Genomic DNA, 17,023 nt, shown 5'->3' with positions numbered 1-17,023 from the left:
ATCTAAATCCTAGTGAATATGTTTGTACATTGGAAAGCACTGGAACAAAGCAAAGATTTTAAGCAGGGAGTCCTGTAAAAGCCTCCTAAAGGAGGGGCCTGGGTTTGCTTAGGCCCGAGTTCCTGCTCCTGAACTCCATCTGCTGTGCCTTGTCAATCCTGAGGCTCTATGTAAACACAGAGTCCGTGCTGACAGTGTTTGGGGGAAGAGCCGCAGGGCCAGTCCAGGGTCCGTCTGGAGGATAGCTTGCAGCTGCGGGCTCCTCGACTGCAGACATGAAGAACAGAGGAGGAACAGTTTAGGAGGTGTGGCCAGAGAGATCACTTCACGAGGGGGAGTGTTCCTCCGACGCCTCTGCCAGAACTCTGGGAATAAGTTCGTGCCATGTAGCTCCTGTGGGAGCCAGGTATGGCGAGCCCTGCTTGGTGACACTCCAGAGCTGGTCTAGGAGACCCCGACTGAAGAAATGGGGGACTAGCCGGGTATGGTATAAAATTTATGTGTAACTTCAGGGATTGAAAATCTGTACTTGGCCAGGCGCAGGGGCTCATGCCTGTAATCCCAGCGCTTTGGGAGGCTGAGGCGGGAAGATCACTTGAGCCCAGGAAGTCAAGGCTGCAATAAGCCTTGATTGTTCCACTGCATTCCAATCTGGGTGACAGGGCAAGACCCCATCTCAAAACAAACAAACAAAACAGGCAGGGTCTAGGCAGCTGGCACAACTGTGTGTGTGTGCATGTGTTGGAGGGGGCGTCTTTGAATATAATGAGAACTCATCATGAGCCCACTATGTATCACACAAAGGTGAGTAAGGCATAATCTCTGCATTTAAGAAGTTTTCAATCTGACTGATGCTTTAAAGAAGCTGCCAAAATAAAGGGTGGGCTCTGGGGCGCGGAAAAGGCTGGGTGGCGGATTTCCTCAAATTGCCTGTAAACCTAGTTAAGGGCCTGACCAACCGTTCTGGGAGTTCTGCATTTATATCAAACTTTAAATGTTGATGAAACAAACCAATTTCAGGATATGAATTCTCTCCCAGTTTTCCAAGGGCATTCCCAAATAAGCCCTTCTGTTAACATCGAAGCTTCCATAGGAAAGATGAATATGGAAATGATACGAAGGGTAAGATAAGGGCCAGACTTTCCCCCTACATGTGAAGCACCAGGTACAAGCCTTGGTACTTGGCACAGCCTTGTCAGAAGCTCCCTTTTCCACTGAAATGTCTCATCCTGGGGATGTAGACACTGTGCTCACCAAAGTCACCCTTGAGAATCTGCATGTGAATCAACCCTGACCTAGGTGGGCAGCATGCGGCCCAACCATGGGTGGGGTCTGGAACCCGCCTTACCTGTGGGCCCATTACCTGCATTACCTGGGCACCACTGTGCTGGCTGGGCTTTCCCTAACTCGCTCCAGCTTCTGCCATGATAGATGTCCTCCTCCATCTCCTGATTAGCACTCCAGGCCCTCCCTTCCAGGCTTACAGCCTGCCCCGAACTCCAGCCGGCCCAGTCCTCAGCCTGGCCTGGCTCTCCCTGATCCAGCACTTCACCGGGACTGGTTACCTAAACCCACCTGGATTTCAGTGCTTGCCTAAACCAGGCATTCTCAATGGCAGCACTATTGATATTTTGGACCAGAAAATTGTTTATTTTGTTTGTTTGTTTTTGAGATGGAGTCTCGCCCTTTCACCCAGGCTGGAGTGCAATGGCGTGATTTCGACTCACTGCAACATCCACCTCTCAGGTTCAAGTGATTCTCCTGTCTCAGCCTCCCGAGTAGCTGGGATTACAGGTGTGCGCCACCACGCCTGGCTCATTCTTGTGTTTTTAGTAGAGACGGGGTTTCAAAATGTTGCCAGGCTGGTCTTGAACTCCTGACCTTAAGTGATCTGTTCTCCTTGGCCTCCAAAAGTACTGGGATGACAGGCATGAGCCACTGCGCCCAGCTGGATAATTGTTAATTCTTTGCTGTTCCTGTGCATTGCAGGATGTCTAGCCGCATCCCTGGACTCTACCCACTAGATGTCAGGAGCATTCTCTCCCCAACTTGTGAATAAAAATGTCCCCAGACATTGCCAAATCTCCCCGGAGGGCAAAATCACCCCTGGCTGAGAACCACTGGACTGAACCAAGCCTGTCAGTAGCTTCTCCCTTTGGGGGCTGGTCTCCCTGTCTGATTGGCTCCCCTAATTCCAGATCTTTGTTCTCCCTACTCTCTCCAGACGCTGTCTGTAAATGCCAAGGTCCCTGCTGGGTGATGTGGTGTTTTTGTTTTAGCTATCACTGTTCATCTATTCATAATTAAAACAGTTACCATCCACTGTGAACTCCTAGATGTCAGAGACAGCCTTTATAAACATTATAGTATTTAGGTAGAGTCTACTGCTGTTCCCATTTTACAGACAAGCATCTAGAGGCCCAGAAGAGTTAGGTCACCTACCCAAAGTCACTGAACCTAGATTCGAATTCATGAGCATTTAACTTTTTTTTTTTTTTTTGAGACAGGGTCTCACTCTGTCACCCTGGTAGGAGTTCCCTCGCACAATCATGGCTCACTGTACCCTCAACTACCCAGGCTCAAGCAATATTCCTGCCTCAGCCTCCCGAGTAGCTGGGACTACAGGTGCATGCCACCACGCCTGGCTATTTTTTTTTTTTCTATTTTCTGTAGAGAGGGGGTGATATGGTTTGGCTGTGTCCCCACCCAAATCTCATCTTGAATTCCCATGTGTTGTGGGAGGGACCAGGTGGGAAATAATTGAATCATGGGGGCAGGTCTTTCCTGTGCTGTTCTTGTTATAGTGCGCAAGTCTCACAAGATCTGATGGCTATTAAAAGGGGGAGTTTCCCTGCACCAGCTCTCTCTTTGCCTGCTGCCATCCATGTAAGGCGTGACTTGCTTCTCCTTGCCTTCCACCATGATTGTGAGGCTTCCCCAGCCATGTGGAAGTCCAATTAAACCTCTTTCTTTTGTAAATTGCCCAGTCTTAGGGATGTAATGGACTAATACAGGGGTTCTCACTTTGTTGCCGAGACTGGTCTCAAACTTCTGGGCTCCAACAACCCTCCTGACTTGGCCTCCAAAAGTGTCACGATTACAGGCATGAGCCACTACATCTGGCCTCATGAGCATTTAAAGTCCATGCTTCCAACAATCATCCTTGAGTTGTCTGAAATGCAACAGATCCCACAGCTCTTCTACCACCAGAACGCTGCCACTTAGTGCTCTTATACCTGTGACAGATCTCCAGAGATACCCAGGAGAGCTTTCAGATCCACTGCCTGATTATCTCAGCTAACCAGGGACTTCCAAAGCTCATGCCTGTCTGCCTGACCCATGGGCCTCCCCTCTCAGGCCTCTTCGGGCATCAGCAGTGGTCATTCATTAGAGGGCCAGGGGCCTTTGATGTACAGGCCTGTTCCGGATTAAGAGCTGCCTCCTTCTCTCCCAGGACAACCCAGCAGAGAGCTCATTAACACAAATCTTTTGTCTGGCCACATCATGTTTGGAAAAGTAGGCTCTGGTTTCCAGTAGCCCATCCCTGTTCCCATATAAAGGCCAAGGTCTGTGCTCTCTAAAGATCTCAGAAATGGCTTTGGAGTGAAGCTGGGGTTCACAGGACCTAGAGTCACTGGATGGGTGCCTGCTGTTTGGATGTGACTGAAGGACTCAGCAGCTTGAATTGCTGATGAGTCAATCTCTGGGGAGTTAAAATGTGGCCGGGTAAGAGGTACTGTCCCTGGGCAGGGAGAGGACTGTCGTCCCCTCTCCAGGCTTTTTTCTCTTTGAATTGTGGCTGTTAAGAAAGCATCAAGACATCTGTTTAAATCATTAAATTACAGCACCAACATTAAGGATACTAGAGTCAGACCTGGGCTTGAATCTCTGCTCTAAGAATCAGTAGCTTGTAAATCTTAGGACAATTACATAACATCTTCAGGCCTGTTTTCAGTAAAAAGTGGGGATCACTATCTCACTGGATTACTGAGAGGATTAGAGGTAACACATGGGAAAGGGTTAGTTCCCAGGAGCACTCTAGAAATATTATTGTATCTACTGTAATTATCAGAAACAAGATCACTTACTATTGCTTACTTCCAAAGTTTATGGGTTTCATGCACTCATTTGTTGATTGATTCAATGATATATGGCAGGCACTCTACTAGGTGTTGGGGATTCAGCAGGGAGCCAGAGACATGGATGCTTCAATGTGACAACAGTCATGATGATGGAACAGTTAAGGGTATGGGCCCAGGCGTTTCAATGGAGCTGGGTTCCACTCTCTGAGAAGTCTTTTGTGTATGTAACCTAACCATCTGATACTTCTGTCTCCTTGAGCAAAGTGGAGCAGCAGGAAGACAGTCAACCTTACAAGGTTGTTGTGGGGTTTAAATGAGATGGTCCCTGGCAAATGCTTAGTACACTACCTGACACAGAATAAGCCCTCCATACGTGTTAGTTAGTTACTATTGTTTTGTTTTTGAGATGGAGTTTCACTCTTGTTGCCCAGGCATGAGTGCAATGGCGTGATCTTGGCTTACTACAACCTCCGCCTCCTAGGTTCAAGCGATTATCCTGCCTCAGTCTCTCAAGTAGCTGGGATTACAAGCATGTACCACCATGCCCAGCAAATTTTGTATTGTTAGTAGAGATGGGGTTTCTCCATGTTGGTCAGGCTGATCTCGAACTCCTGACCTCAGGTGATCCATATGCCTCAGCCTCCCAAAGTGCTGGGATTACAGGCATGAGCCACCACGCCCGGACAGTTACTATTGTTACTGATTAGTTACTATTGTCATCAGCATCGTGGCCATCATCTTTTGAAGAAGTTTATTGAAGAAGCCTGTGACTGACAGTGTAACTTCAAGTAGGCTGACTTGATGGAATGGGCTGCTTCATTAAGTGTGTCAACGTCCAAAGAGGCACTTTCAGTTAAATGACTAGAGATGACTCTGTAAGGTTGATCCTTCTGAAGGCTTTTGAGTCCCTACTGGACAGCAGAGCTTCCCCATCTAAGCTACTGCCTCAAAAGCCCACATGCTATTATTGCCATGACCAGATGAGGATCTGGGCCAAGCCAAGCCAGGGCACATTAGCCGAGAATGGTGTTATGAAAGGCTAGGGTTGTGGGCTTCACAGTTCTAGGACTCCAAACATTCACCATGAATCATCTCATTTATTAATTTTTTAATTTTTTACAGACAGGGTCTCACTCTGTCACCCAGGCTGGAGTGTAGTGGTCTGATCATGGCTCACTGCAGCCTCCACCTTCTGGGCTCAAGCAACCCTCCTGCCTCAGCCTCTCCAGTAGGCAGGGATTACAGGCATGCACTACCATGCCTGGTTAATTTTTTTTAAGAGACAGGGTCTCACCGTGTTGCCCAGGCTGGCCTTGAGCTCTTGGCCAAGCAATCCTCCCACCTCAGCCTCCAAAAAAGTGCTGGGATTATAGATGTGAGCCTCTTATTTAAATTCCACAACAGCCTTAGGAGGCTGATTTTGTTGTACTGCCATAGGGTTCCTTGAATTCTGCTGGCTTGCAAGACACTCTTCAGGAGGGTAAATTTAATAGCTACTTTTTTTTTTTTTAAAGAGGTGGGGTCTCCCTGTGTTGTCCAGGCTGGTCTCAAACTCCTGGGCTCAAAGTGATCCTCCTGCCTCAGCCTCCCAAAGTGCTGGGATTACAGGCATGAGCTACCCTGCCCAACAATAGCTACTTGTTAATTGTATGTAAGTCTCACCTTGTCAGTCAGGCTGCTGTCGCAGGCTGGGTGTGCCAGGAGCAGCCGCACCAGGTCTACGTTGCCATGGTGACAGGCCAGCATGAGGGCCGAGGATCCATCGTGGTCCTGCAGGTTGACATCTGCCTGGCAGCTAAGCAGCGCTTGAACCATGTCCTCCCTGTCGTGGCTGACTCCCAGCATCAGCGCAGTCTGGCCTCCCTGCATGCAGAGCCACAGGAGCGTGGTGAGGTGCTGCCAATGGGGAAGGACCCCCTCTCCAGCCTGAGTGTGCTCATCAGAGACTTCTCAAGAACACAGCCACTGATCTGAATCTCCTGCCCTTGGTATGGGACATAACCTTCTCTGCTTGGCAAAATTTTACTCTTTCATGACTAGTCAGATCCCACATCCTCTCTAAAGCCTTCTCTAACTCCCCAGGCACAGGATTCATAACACAGCACTCACCACTTAGCATTGCAACTTGTCAACTTCTCTTTCTCATGGATTGTGACATTGTTGATGGCAGCGACTAAGTGTTTTTGTCCCTGTCTCCCCAGTGCCTAGCACCAAGAATGTGCTGATAAATGTTGAATGATGGAACACATGAAGGTTGAACACAAGCATCATGGCTTCTTACTGCCTGCCCCAGACTGACTGTCTCCAAGAAGGCTTTGTCTGCTCAATGCCTCTGAAATTTTCAGTTTAAGGATATCCAGAACGCTCTTCCCTCAACACAGTCTCTGGTTGCAGGTCCTGTGGTCATTTCTAATCTATAGACACTGACAGTAATCTAGGGCATTTCTGTTATCACTGGTGGACGCAGCAATGAGCTGGAATCAGAAAGCAAGTCCAAACTCTAGTTGTGCTGTTTCCTCATGCATGATTCAGGCCATGTCACTGTCTTCCTTGATTCTTGGTTTTTCTTCTCTTTCTCTTTTAAAGATGGGGTCTTGCTGTGTTACCCAGGCTGGAGTGCAGTGGCACAATCACAGCTCATTGCAGTATCAATCTTCCAGGATCAAGTGATTCTTCCACCTTAGCCTCCCAAGTAGCTGAGCTCACAGGCATGTGTCACTCACTACACCTGGCTAGTTTTTTACTTTTTGTAGAAATGGGGTCTCACTATGTTGCCCAGGCTGGTCTTGAACTCCTGAGCTCCAGTAATCCTCCTGCTTTGGTCTCCCAAAGTGCTGATATTACAGGTGTGAGCCATTGTACCAGCTGGTTTTTCTTCTCTTAAAAATTAATATGACAATTGAGGCCAGGTGCAGTGGCTCACGCCTGTAATCCCTGCACTTTGGGAGGGCAAAGCAAGTAGATCACTTGAGGTCAGGAGTTTGAGACCAGCCTGGCCAACATGGTGAAACCCCATCTCTACTAAAGAAAAAATATAAAAATTAGCTGGGCATGGTGGTGGGCAACTGCTACTCGGGAGGGTGAATCAGGATAATTGCTTGAACCTGGGAGGCAGAGGTTGCAGCGAGCTGAGATTGTGCCACTGCACTCTAGCCTGGGTGACAGAGCAAGATCTGTCTCAAAAAAAAATTTTTTTTTTTTACTAGAGATGAGGTTTCTCCATGTTGGCGAGGCTGGTCTCAAACTCCTGACCTCAGGTGATCCGCCTACTTCGGCCTCCCAAAGTGCTGGGATTAAAGGCATGAGCCACCGCATCTGCCAATTTTTTTTTTTTAATAATATAACAATGATTTATCCTGTGTATCTCACAGAGCTTTTGTGGGAATCAAGTGAGATAAAGGATTTAAATATAATAATGTACAGTAGTAATTTTTCTGATTACAAATTAACCATCATTTCCCATTTTTCACAGATTTTATTATATATACTATATGTGTGTGTGTATGTGTATAATTTTTTTTTTGAGACAGAATCTTGCTCTATCACCCAGGCTGGAGTGGAGTGGCACAATTGCGACTCACTACAACCTCTGCCCACCATGCTCAAGTGATCCTGTTACTTCAGCCTCCTGAGTAGCTGTGACCATAGGCGTGTGCCACTACATCTGGCCAATTTTTGTATTTTTTGTAGAGACGGGGTTTTGCCATGTTGCCCAGGCTGATCCTGAACTCATGGGCTCAAGTACGCCACCCACCGTGGCCTCCTGAAGTGCTAAGATTGCAGGCATGAGTCACCAGGCCTGACCCTGTGTATATTTCTTTCTTTCCTTTTTTTTTTTGAGATGGAATTTCACTCTGTCACCCAGGCTGGAGTGCAGTGGTGTGATTTCAGCTCATTGCAACCTCCGCCTCCTGGGTTCAAGCGATTCTTCTGCCCCTCAGCCTCCTGAGTAGCTGGGAATACAGGCGTGCACCACCACACCTGGCTATTTTTTGTATTTTTAGTAGAGATGGGGTTTTCCCATGTTGCCCAGGCTGGTCTTGAACTCCTGAGCTCAAGTAATATACCTGCCTCGGCCTTCCAAATTATAGGCATGAGCCACTTCACCCAGCCCCTATGTATATTTCTTTCTTCCTTTTTTTTTTTTTGGACAGGGTCTTACTCTGTTGTCCAGGCTGGAATACAGTGGTGCCATCTTGGCTCACTGCAACCTCCACCTCCTGGACTCAAGCAATCCTCCTACCTCAGCCTCCTGGGTAGCTGGGAATATAGGCATCCATCACTCTGCCCAGCTAATTTTTGTATTTTTTAGTAGAGACAGGGTTTCACCATGTTGGCTAGGCTGGTCTTGAACCCCTGACCTCAAGCGATCTGCCCAACTCGGCCTCCTGAAGTGCTGAGATTACAGGCATGAGCCTCTGCTCCCGGCCCTATGCATATTTCTATAGTCCTCTCATCCAGCTGTATTATATTTTACCCTCATGGTTTTCATGGGTTCCAGGCTGGTCTCTGATGGAACCCAGAAATCTCTTCGTAAGACTGAAAAATAAGGCAAGAACTATGTTCTGTCTCCTTTTGAATCCCCTGAGGCCCCAAAAGCACTATCTTACATGTAAAAAGTGTTGAGGACACATCTGCTGATGTGTTGACTGATTAGAACTCCAATCTGCAGTCACTGGTGGATTATGCTTCCCTGCTCAGACGCTGGAGATTAGAGAACAAGAAGTGGGTTTGGAATCAGAAAAATCTTGACTCTGCCACTTATTACCTGTGTGACCGCAGGCAAGTTAAGCTCTCCATGACTTTTCCCGATTTGGTAAAGTGGGAACAATTAGTGGTATTACCTGTCCGATGGGGTTGTGGTGAGACCACGTGCTTAGCATGTGCTAGCCAAGGGTTAGCTATGATTGTCGTTAAGAGGCTTAGAGAGTGTCTGGCAAATGGCTCAGCATGTAGTAGGTGCTTAGCACGTGGGAATGTGTTATTAGATGTGTTGTTTCCCCATTACCCTGGAACACAGGCAGATCTTTCCAGAGAAGCCTATTTGCTTTTTTGGTTTGCATTTACTCAGCCCTGAAGTAATGGTTGTTTACTGGACTATCCAGACCACAAGGTTTCCAGAACCCTCTTTCCAACTGTCCTTAAAGCCAGATGACATATGCTGATGGTCCTCATATCTGCCTCTGCCTGACACATCCTCATCATCCTCCCAGTCCCATTCAATATAATTTAATTCAATGAGCATTTATAGGGTGCTACTATACGCCACCGCCCTGACCCTGGGGTCCAGAGAGAAGCAGCTTGTTCCTAGGAAACTCCCAATGTATTCCCATTTAACCTGGTACCTCCACCTTTCTTCACAGTTAAGGCCCAGGGGGAGCTAAAGGGAATGGCTGCAGCTATGCTCCTTTGGTGACCCGGGATGAGTCCAAGGATGAGGGCAAGGGTGCCCTCCTACAGCATCAGTTTCTTCTCTGTACAAAGAAGAGGGTGATTTTGATCCTCTTGCAAGCATCCCCTCTTACAAAAGTGCCAATTTAGAAAATAATTAACATATTTATGGGAAACATGAGTTAAATGAACCATTAGCTATATTGAGTCTTATGGAACAGGAGTTGCAGGTGAGTAGAATACCTTGAAAACCAGAAAGTAATCTACAAATATTTAGTTTCCAGCCGTCACTAGGATGGCTATTGGATGAAGTACATAACGTGACTTTGCCATCAGGTTAGGCTACTATCTGCAATCACTCTGGGGGAGTGTGGGACAGTGGAGCTTAATATATTGCTAGCAGTCCATTTTCCCTGAGTCTCTCTCTTTTCCACATACCTTGTGAGTAAAGCACACCACAATCTGTCCTTTTGTTTAGATTATCTTTTTAAGGATGTTTATATAGTGAACAGTCTTGGAAGCTAGAGAGAGTGTCTTCTTGGGAGAAAAGGGCAGGCGGGCTTACTGTCCATTATCAAAGCTTCAGGTTCGCTATGCTCAGGGTCCTCTCCTGCAACACAGCCCACTCCGTGCTCAGCTTCCTGGCCCTCCTCACACTGCCCTGTGGGTACCGGGATTTGGGCAATGCTGGTACTGTGGCTACTGCTTCGGCTGAGGGTAATACATGATCCTTTGTCTCAGGCACAGAAGTCTCATGCGTCTGCCAGCATCCACAAAATTGCTACAGGCTACCTTGTTAGGTTTAACATGGGGTAAACCTAACAAGGTTGAGAACGTCACAGTTCTCAACAGTTACCTAATCATAACTCCAGGGGAAAGAAGAGTTAAACACACTCCATTCATTCCTGCATGGTCAAAAAATGGGCAAATGACATTTTGAGGAGTTCCCGTTGTTCCATATGGAGCCTCGTCTAACTGAAAGACTTTCTGGGTAAGGACCACGCCCCCACCCTGTGTTCTCAAGCAGAGGGTCCCGGAAAATGAACAGAGACATTCCAACCCTCTGCACTGCCTTATATACCTTTGCTGTCTTAAGATCCTTTTTGGAGCGAACCCCAATCAACTTCTACTTATTCACTCCATGAAAGATTCAGAGGCTGGGGTGGTAGCTCATGACTGTAATCTCAGCACTTTGGGAGGCCGAGGCAGGTGGATCACCTGAGGTCAGGAGTTCAAGACCAGTCTGGCCAACATGGTGAAATCCCGTCTCTACAAAAGTACAAAAATGGCTAGGCACAGTGGCTCACACCTACAATCCCAGCTCTTTGTGAGGCCAAGGTGGGTGGATCATGAGGTTAGAAGTTCAAGACCAGCCTGGTCAAGATGGTGAAACCCTGTCTCCCTAAAAATACAAAAATTAGCTAGGCATGGTGGTGGGTGCCTGTAATCCCAGCTACTAGGGAGGCTGAGACAGAGAATTGCTTGAACCCAGGAGGTGGAGGTTGCAGTGAGCCAAGTTTGCGCTATTGCATTCCAGCCTGAGTGACAGAGCAAGTCTCCGTGTCAAAAAAAAAAAAAAAAGTACAAGAATTAGCCAAGCATGATGGGGGGATGCCTGTAGTCCCAGCTACTCTGGACGCTGAGGTGGAAGAATTGCTTGAACCTGGGAGCCAGAGGTTGCAGTGAGCCAAGATTGCGCCATTGCACTCCAGCCTGGGCAACAGAGTGAGACTCCCTCTCAAAAAAAAAAAAAAAAAAAAAACACACACACACACACACACACACACAAAAGTGAAAGATTCAGAGCACTCAGTCTTGGTTCAGTTTAGAAAGTTATCAGAGCTATCTAGAGCCACAAACAAAATGAGCTACTTGGTACAGCATGAGTTTCCTGACACTGGAGGTCCTAGAGTTGCAAACCTTCTGGTAGGATTTTGTAAAATCATAAGGGGTAGACGTAGGTGACCTTTAAGAGCTCTTCTGACCTAAGGCACAGGTGACCCAGTGAATTAGTGGAGCCCACATGTCCTGAATCCCTGGCTACTACCTTTGTGTAAGGCCCCACTGGTTCTTCACAACAACTGTTTTTCCCAGCCTGGCCCATGGCACTGCTCCTGCGGACTGGGGCATCAATTGTGTGTCTGGAAAGTATTACTCACGATTGTTGGTGCAGAGGTAAGGAAGATAGGAGTGTTTTCAGATCTGGTGATTTCAAGAGCTGAGGCAGCATACCAGGTTGATTGATAATGACCTGCAGAACTCTGTAATAACCCTCTGAGCTAAGCTGAGGCCTGGAAAGTAGGAATCCTCTTACCCCTAGGAATGCTGCTGTCTGCCCTGGCTATCCATACTTCCTCTCAGTCTGAGGACTTATGACCTTGTTGAAAGGCTTTGGGGTGATAGAGGTGAGAACTTCTTTAAAGGACTGGACCTCCAAAGACCCTAGTTAGTTGTCTATGGGTCGTGATCAAGGTGGCTCACCTATGAGGTCTCTATTAGAGTAGCCAACTAGCAAATGCCTTCTCAAGATGGTAACTGGGAATGTTGGTTCTAGAGGTTGCATCTGGATGGAATTTGCTCAGTTTCAGACTGGGACCTATAGTAGAAGTTCATCGACCTCTGTCCAAGGCTGGCTGGGTCTCAGGAGCCTATAAGGAAAACTGAACCAGGCTTTGCATGGATGCCATTTGGAGGTCCCAGCCTCCTTGGGTTAAAAGCTACATGGATCTGCATGGAATTTCTCACCCATTAGCAGAATAAAGCTGGGAGGTGCCCCCGCATTTACTGAAGAGGAGATCATGTTCATTCCACCCACCTGAGTAGCTTGAATGTTCACATTTCCTTCTCTTAAGAGCTTCCAGACCACAGCCATGTCTTCACTGGTCTCCGCGGAAGCCAAGGGAGTGATCATTACGGCAGTGTAGCCAGCTTTGTTCTGATGGTCCACGTTGCAGACGCCTGCAGGGAAGCAATGGGTGCTGGAATGGCTCCTGAGGAGCCAGGAGCCAGATTCCACTTTAGCCATTTCAATGGGACACTGCTTGTGGGTTAGAAGGCCACAGAATAGAGCAATGCTTTCCACAGGTGGAGCCCGTGGTTTACATTTGTAGCAGTCTTTAAAGCTGGTTACTTTTCTTGACAAGTTTTCTGAGGCTACCCAGCAAGGGAGTCCAAAACAAAGCCAGAGATGGCCAAAGGGCCAGTGGCCATGACTTCGTTTCCCAAACTGGAGCACAGGATGTTATTCCCATTTTATAGATGAGGACACTGAGGGCCAGAGAAGTTACATAATCCACTCATGAGAAGTGGGCGGGAAACACTCAGGTCTATCCGGCTCCGGAGCTCATCCCTCACCTGCCCCCATGTCTGGAATGCCACCCACGGCTGTGCGTTTTAGGTTTCACACTCACTAGCTCATGTTTGTGTGTAACTCTTAAACCAATGGCTGTGTTTGTAGGTCCTTTCTGAGGACCTAGGGGTCTACTGTGCCACGTACCAGAAGCATGAACAACACCGTGGGATAAACATGGGAAATCTTCTAGGAACAACCATCTCACTTGAAAAATGGAGGGAGAAAAAAATTCCACAATTTTTATATTAAAACAATTAAGAATTATACTTCACAATACAATGAAAACCTGACATTATTTGTTTACCTATTTATTTTCCTTGAGACAAGGTCTCACTCTGTCGCCTAGGCTGGAGTGCAGTGGTTCAGTCTCAGCTCCCACTGCAACCTCTGCCTCCCAGGTCCAAGTGATCCTCCCACCTCAGCATCTCAAGTAGCCTGTAGGTGCCCGCCACCATGCCTGGCTAATTTTTGTATTTTTAGTAGAGACAGGGTTTCACTGTGTTGGCCAGTCTGGTCTTGAACTCCTGACCTCAAGTGATCTACCTGCCTCAGCCTCCCAAAGTGCTGGAATTACAGGCATAAGTCTCTGGACCCAGCCAACAACCTGGTGGTGGTGGTGGTTGTTGCTGTTGTTGTTTTGAGACAGTCTCGCTCTGTTGCCCAGGCTGGAGTGCAATGGCTCGATCTCTGCTCACTGCAACCTCCGCCTCCCGGGTTCAAGCGATTCTCCTGCCTCAGCTTCCTGAATAGCTGGGACTACAGGCATGCACCACCATGCCCAGCTAATTTTTTTTTTAATGTATTTTTAGTAGAGATGGGGGTCTCACCACGTTGGCCAGGCTGGTCTCGAACTCCTGACCTCAAGCAATCTGCCTGCCTGGGCCTCTCAAAGTGCTGTGATTATTACAGGTGTGAGCCACTGCCCCTGACCAAACCTGGTATATTTTTAAGACTAAGTATAGCAAATGAGAATTCTTTTTTTTTTCCCTTTTTTTTTAAACCTTGGCATCTCGGCTGGGCGCGGTGACGCACACCTGTAATCCAAGCACTTTGGAGGCCAAGGCGGGCGGACCACCTGAAGTCGAGAGTTCAAGACCAGCCTGACCAACATGGTGAAACCCCATCTTTAAAAAAAAACAACAACAAAAAACCTTGGCATCTCCTTATTATTTTTTTTTAACGCACATCCTCACTGAAGAAGCAAATGAAATTCTAAAGAAAGTTCTGCTTTGTAGTCCTGAGGATATACATCCATATTCCTTTCCACCAAAGGAGAGGCAGGGGATCATCAAACATAGACTGATACCTGTTATGTAAATGAGCCTACCTCTCAAGGGCGATAGAAAAACCAAACGTCTTTGTAGTGTTGCTTATCTGAAAAATTTATGTTGCTTTTTTTTTGGGTAGGGGGACAGAGTCTTGCTCTGTCTCCCAGGCTGAGGTGAAATGGTGCGATCATGGCTCACTGCAGCCTCGACCCCCTGGGTTCAAGCAGTCCTCCCTTATGTAGCTCCTTTGGGCAACAGAAAAACAATTACAGTAAATCAAGTCACTTAGCCTTTCTTAGCATTTCCTCCTTAATAAAATGGGGATAACAACACAACCTAACTTGTAGAGTTATTGTGAAATGAATTGAGCTTATTTATTTATTCACTGGGACAGGGTTTGGCTCTGTTGCCTAGGCTGAGTGTGAGTGCAGTGGCGTGATCTCACTGTAAGCTCTACCTACCGAGCTCAAGTACTCCTCCCACCTCAGCCTCCTGAATAGCTGGAACTGCAGGTGTGTGTCACCATGCCCTACTATTTTTTGTGTGTTTTTTATAGAAACAGTGTTTCACCATGTTGCCCAGACTGGTCTCAAACTCCTGGGCTCAAGCCATCCACCCACTTTGGCCTCCCTAAGTACTAAGATTACAGGCATGAGCCGCTGTGCCCAGCCTAATAGATTTAAAGCACTTAAACAAGCCTGTCCAACCCGCAGTCCAGGACAGCTTTGAATGTGGCCCAACACAAATTTATAAAGTTTCTTAAAACATTGTTTTTAGCTCACCGGTTATCATTAGTGTTAGTGTATTTTATGTGTGGCCCAAGACAATTCTTATTCTTCCAATGTGACCCAGGGACATCAAAGATTGGACATCCCTGACTTAGAAACATGGCTAGTACACAGTAAACACTCAATAAGAGTTCACTGTTATTACTATTATTGTCCAGAATGATATATATTTTTTTTAAGATGGAATCTCACTCTGTTGCCCAAGCTGGAGTGCAATGGCGCTGTCTCGGCTCACTGCAACTTCTGCCTCTCGGTTTCAAGTGATTCTCCTGCCTCAGCTTCCTGAGTAGCGGGGATTATATGCACCTGCAACCATACCCAGCTAATTTTTGTTTTTATTTTTAGTAGAGAGGGGGTTTCACCATGCTGTCCAGGCTGGTCTCAAACTCCTGACCTTAGGCGATCCACCCGCTTTGGCCTCCCAAAGTGCTGGAATTACAAATGTGAGCCATCATGGCCGACCCAGAATGATATTCTTTTAAAGTTTAAGTATTCATTGTAAAAATCTGGTTTATGAAAAAATGTCAATTAGGGCTATTTGCAAGTTCTATGCAAGTGGAAAAAAGCAACATTTGTTTGATATTCCCTCCACCCCACAATTTTTCAAACAATTTTTCAGAAATGTGCTATGTTAACACGAGGCCATCAGTGGAGACAGAGGCATCAGTCTGCCTCATTTATCAGCAGTTTTCCCTCAAGCTCCTTGAACCACTGCCATGAGCCAGCAGGCGATGAAAGCTAAATAACAACTCCATGCATCACCTCATAGCTCTGTCCTGATACAGAAGCGAACATTTGCACTGCCTTGTGCAAATAAAATTTTTAAAATTTCTATCCCTTGACTATTTTATGTTTGCTTTTAAGATGTGTAAAGGAGGCCAGGTGTGGTGGCTCACTCTTGTAATCCCAGCACTTTAGGAGGCCAAGGCGGGTGGATCATGACACCAGGAGATTGAGACCATCCTGGCCAACATGGTGAAACCCCATCTCTACTAAAAAAAAAAAAAAAAAAAAAAAAAAAAAAAATTAGCGGGTCATGGTGGCGTGTGCCTGTACTCCCAGCTACTCAGGAGGCTGAGGCAAGGGAATCGCTTGAACCTAGGAGACAGAGGCTGCAGTGAGCCGAGATCACACCACTAGACTCCAGCCTGAGTGACAGAATGAGACTATGTCTCAAAAAAAGAAAAAAAAGTGTAAAGGAGCCTCAGAAACATGATTTTTAGCTCTCTAGAAACATGATTTTTAGTTTAGTAGAATGAGGTCTGATGCCTCCCCAGAGGCTCAGAAAAGGGCCTAAAAGGGGCTAAGGACCCAGGACATTATTTATTTGTTTATTTATTTATTATTATTATTATTATTTTTTTTTTTTTTTTGAGTCTCACTCTTGTTACCCAGGCTGGAGTGCAATGGCGCGATCTCGGCTCACCGCAACCTCCACCTCCTGGGTTCAGGCAATTCTCCTGCCTCAGCCTCCTGAGTAGCTGGGATTACAGGCACGCACCACCATGCCCAGCTAATTTTTTTGTATTTTTAGTAGAGACGGGGTCTCACCATGTTGACCAGGATGGTCTTGATCTCTTGACCTCGTGATCCACCCGCCTCGGCCTCCCAAAGTGCTGGGATTACAGGCTTGAGCCACCGCACCCGGCCCTATTTATTATTTTTGAGATGGAGTTTCACTCTGTTGCCCAGGTTGGAGTGCAGTGGTGTGATCTTGGCTCACTGTAACCTCTGCCTCCTGGGTTCAAGCAATTCCCCTGCCTCAGCCTCCCAGGTAGCTGGGATTATAGGCATGTGCCACCATGCCTGGCTAATTTTTGTACTTTAAGAAGAGATGGGATTTCACCATATTGGCCAGGATGGTCTTGAACTCCTGACCTCAGGTGATCCACCTGCCTTGGCCTCCCAAAGTGCTAGGATTACAGGTGTGAGCCACCGCATCCTACCAGGATCCAGGACTTTACCACAGATGCTTCAGAGCAGCCATCAGGCAGCAAAGCCAACCCTCCCTGGAGGTGACAGAGGAGCGAGGCTCTCACCAGAGCATCCTCTGACTCAATATGCCCTGCAAGGGCATTTGGCAAAATGAAGGATGCACCAGTTGGGATTAAGCTGGCAGAGGTGTACTCTGGCTCTATTCTC

The 17,023-nt window shown here is 47.1% G+C and overlaps 1 protein-coding gene across 2 annotated transcripts in view; it reads right to left on the bottom strand.

Annotated features, from left to right (window-relative positions):
• KANK4 (KN motif and ankyrin repeat domains 4) overlaps positions 1-17,023 on the bottom strand; it is an 89,828-nt gene that overhangs the window by 3,664 nt on the left and 69,141 nt on the right. For both annotated transcript variants that reach the window (XM_032296807.1, XM_032296808.1), the window contains exons 8-9: positions 12,289-12,431; positions 5,745-5,945 (exon numbers count right to left, since the gene is read on the bottom strand). In XM_032296807.1, coding sequence (XP_032152698.1) covers positions 5,745-5,945; positions 12,289-12,431 — 344 coding nt within the window. The remainder of the gene's footprint in view (positions 1-5,744; positions 5,946-12,288; positions 12,432-17,023) is intronic.

The sequence above is a fragment of the Sapajus apella genome, unplaced genomic scaffold (assembly GCF_009761245.1).
Source record: "Sapajus apella isolate SASKATOON/1434 unplaced genomic scaffold, GSC_monkey_1.0 scaffold36, whole genome shotgun sequence".
In the NCBI taxonomy this organism is placed as follows: domain Eukaryota; kingdom Metazoa; phylum Chordata; class Mammalia; order Primates; family Cebidae; genus Sapajus; species Sapajus apella.
This window is presented reverse-complemented; position numbering and strand designations above follow the sequence as displayed.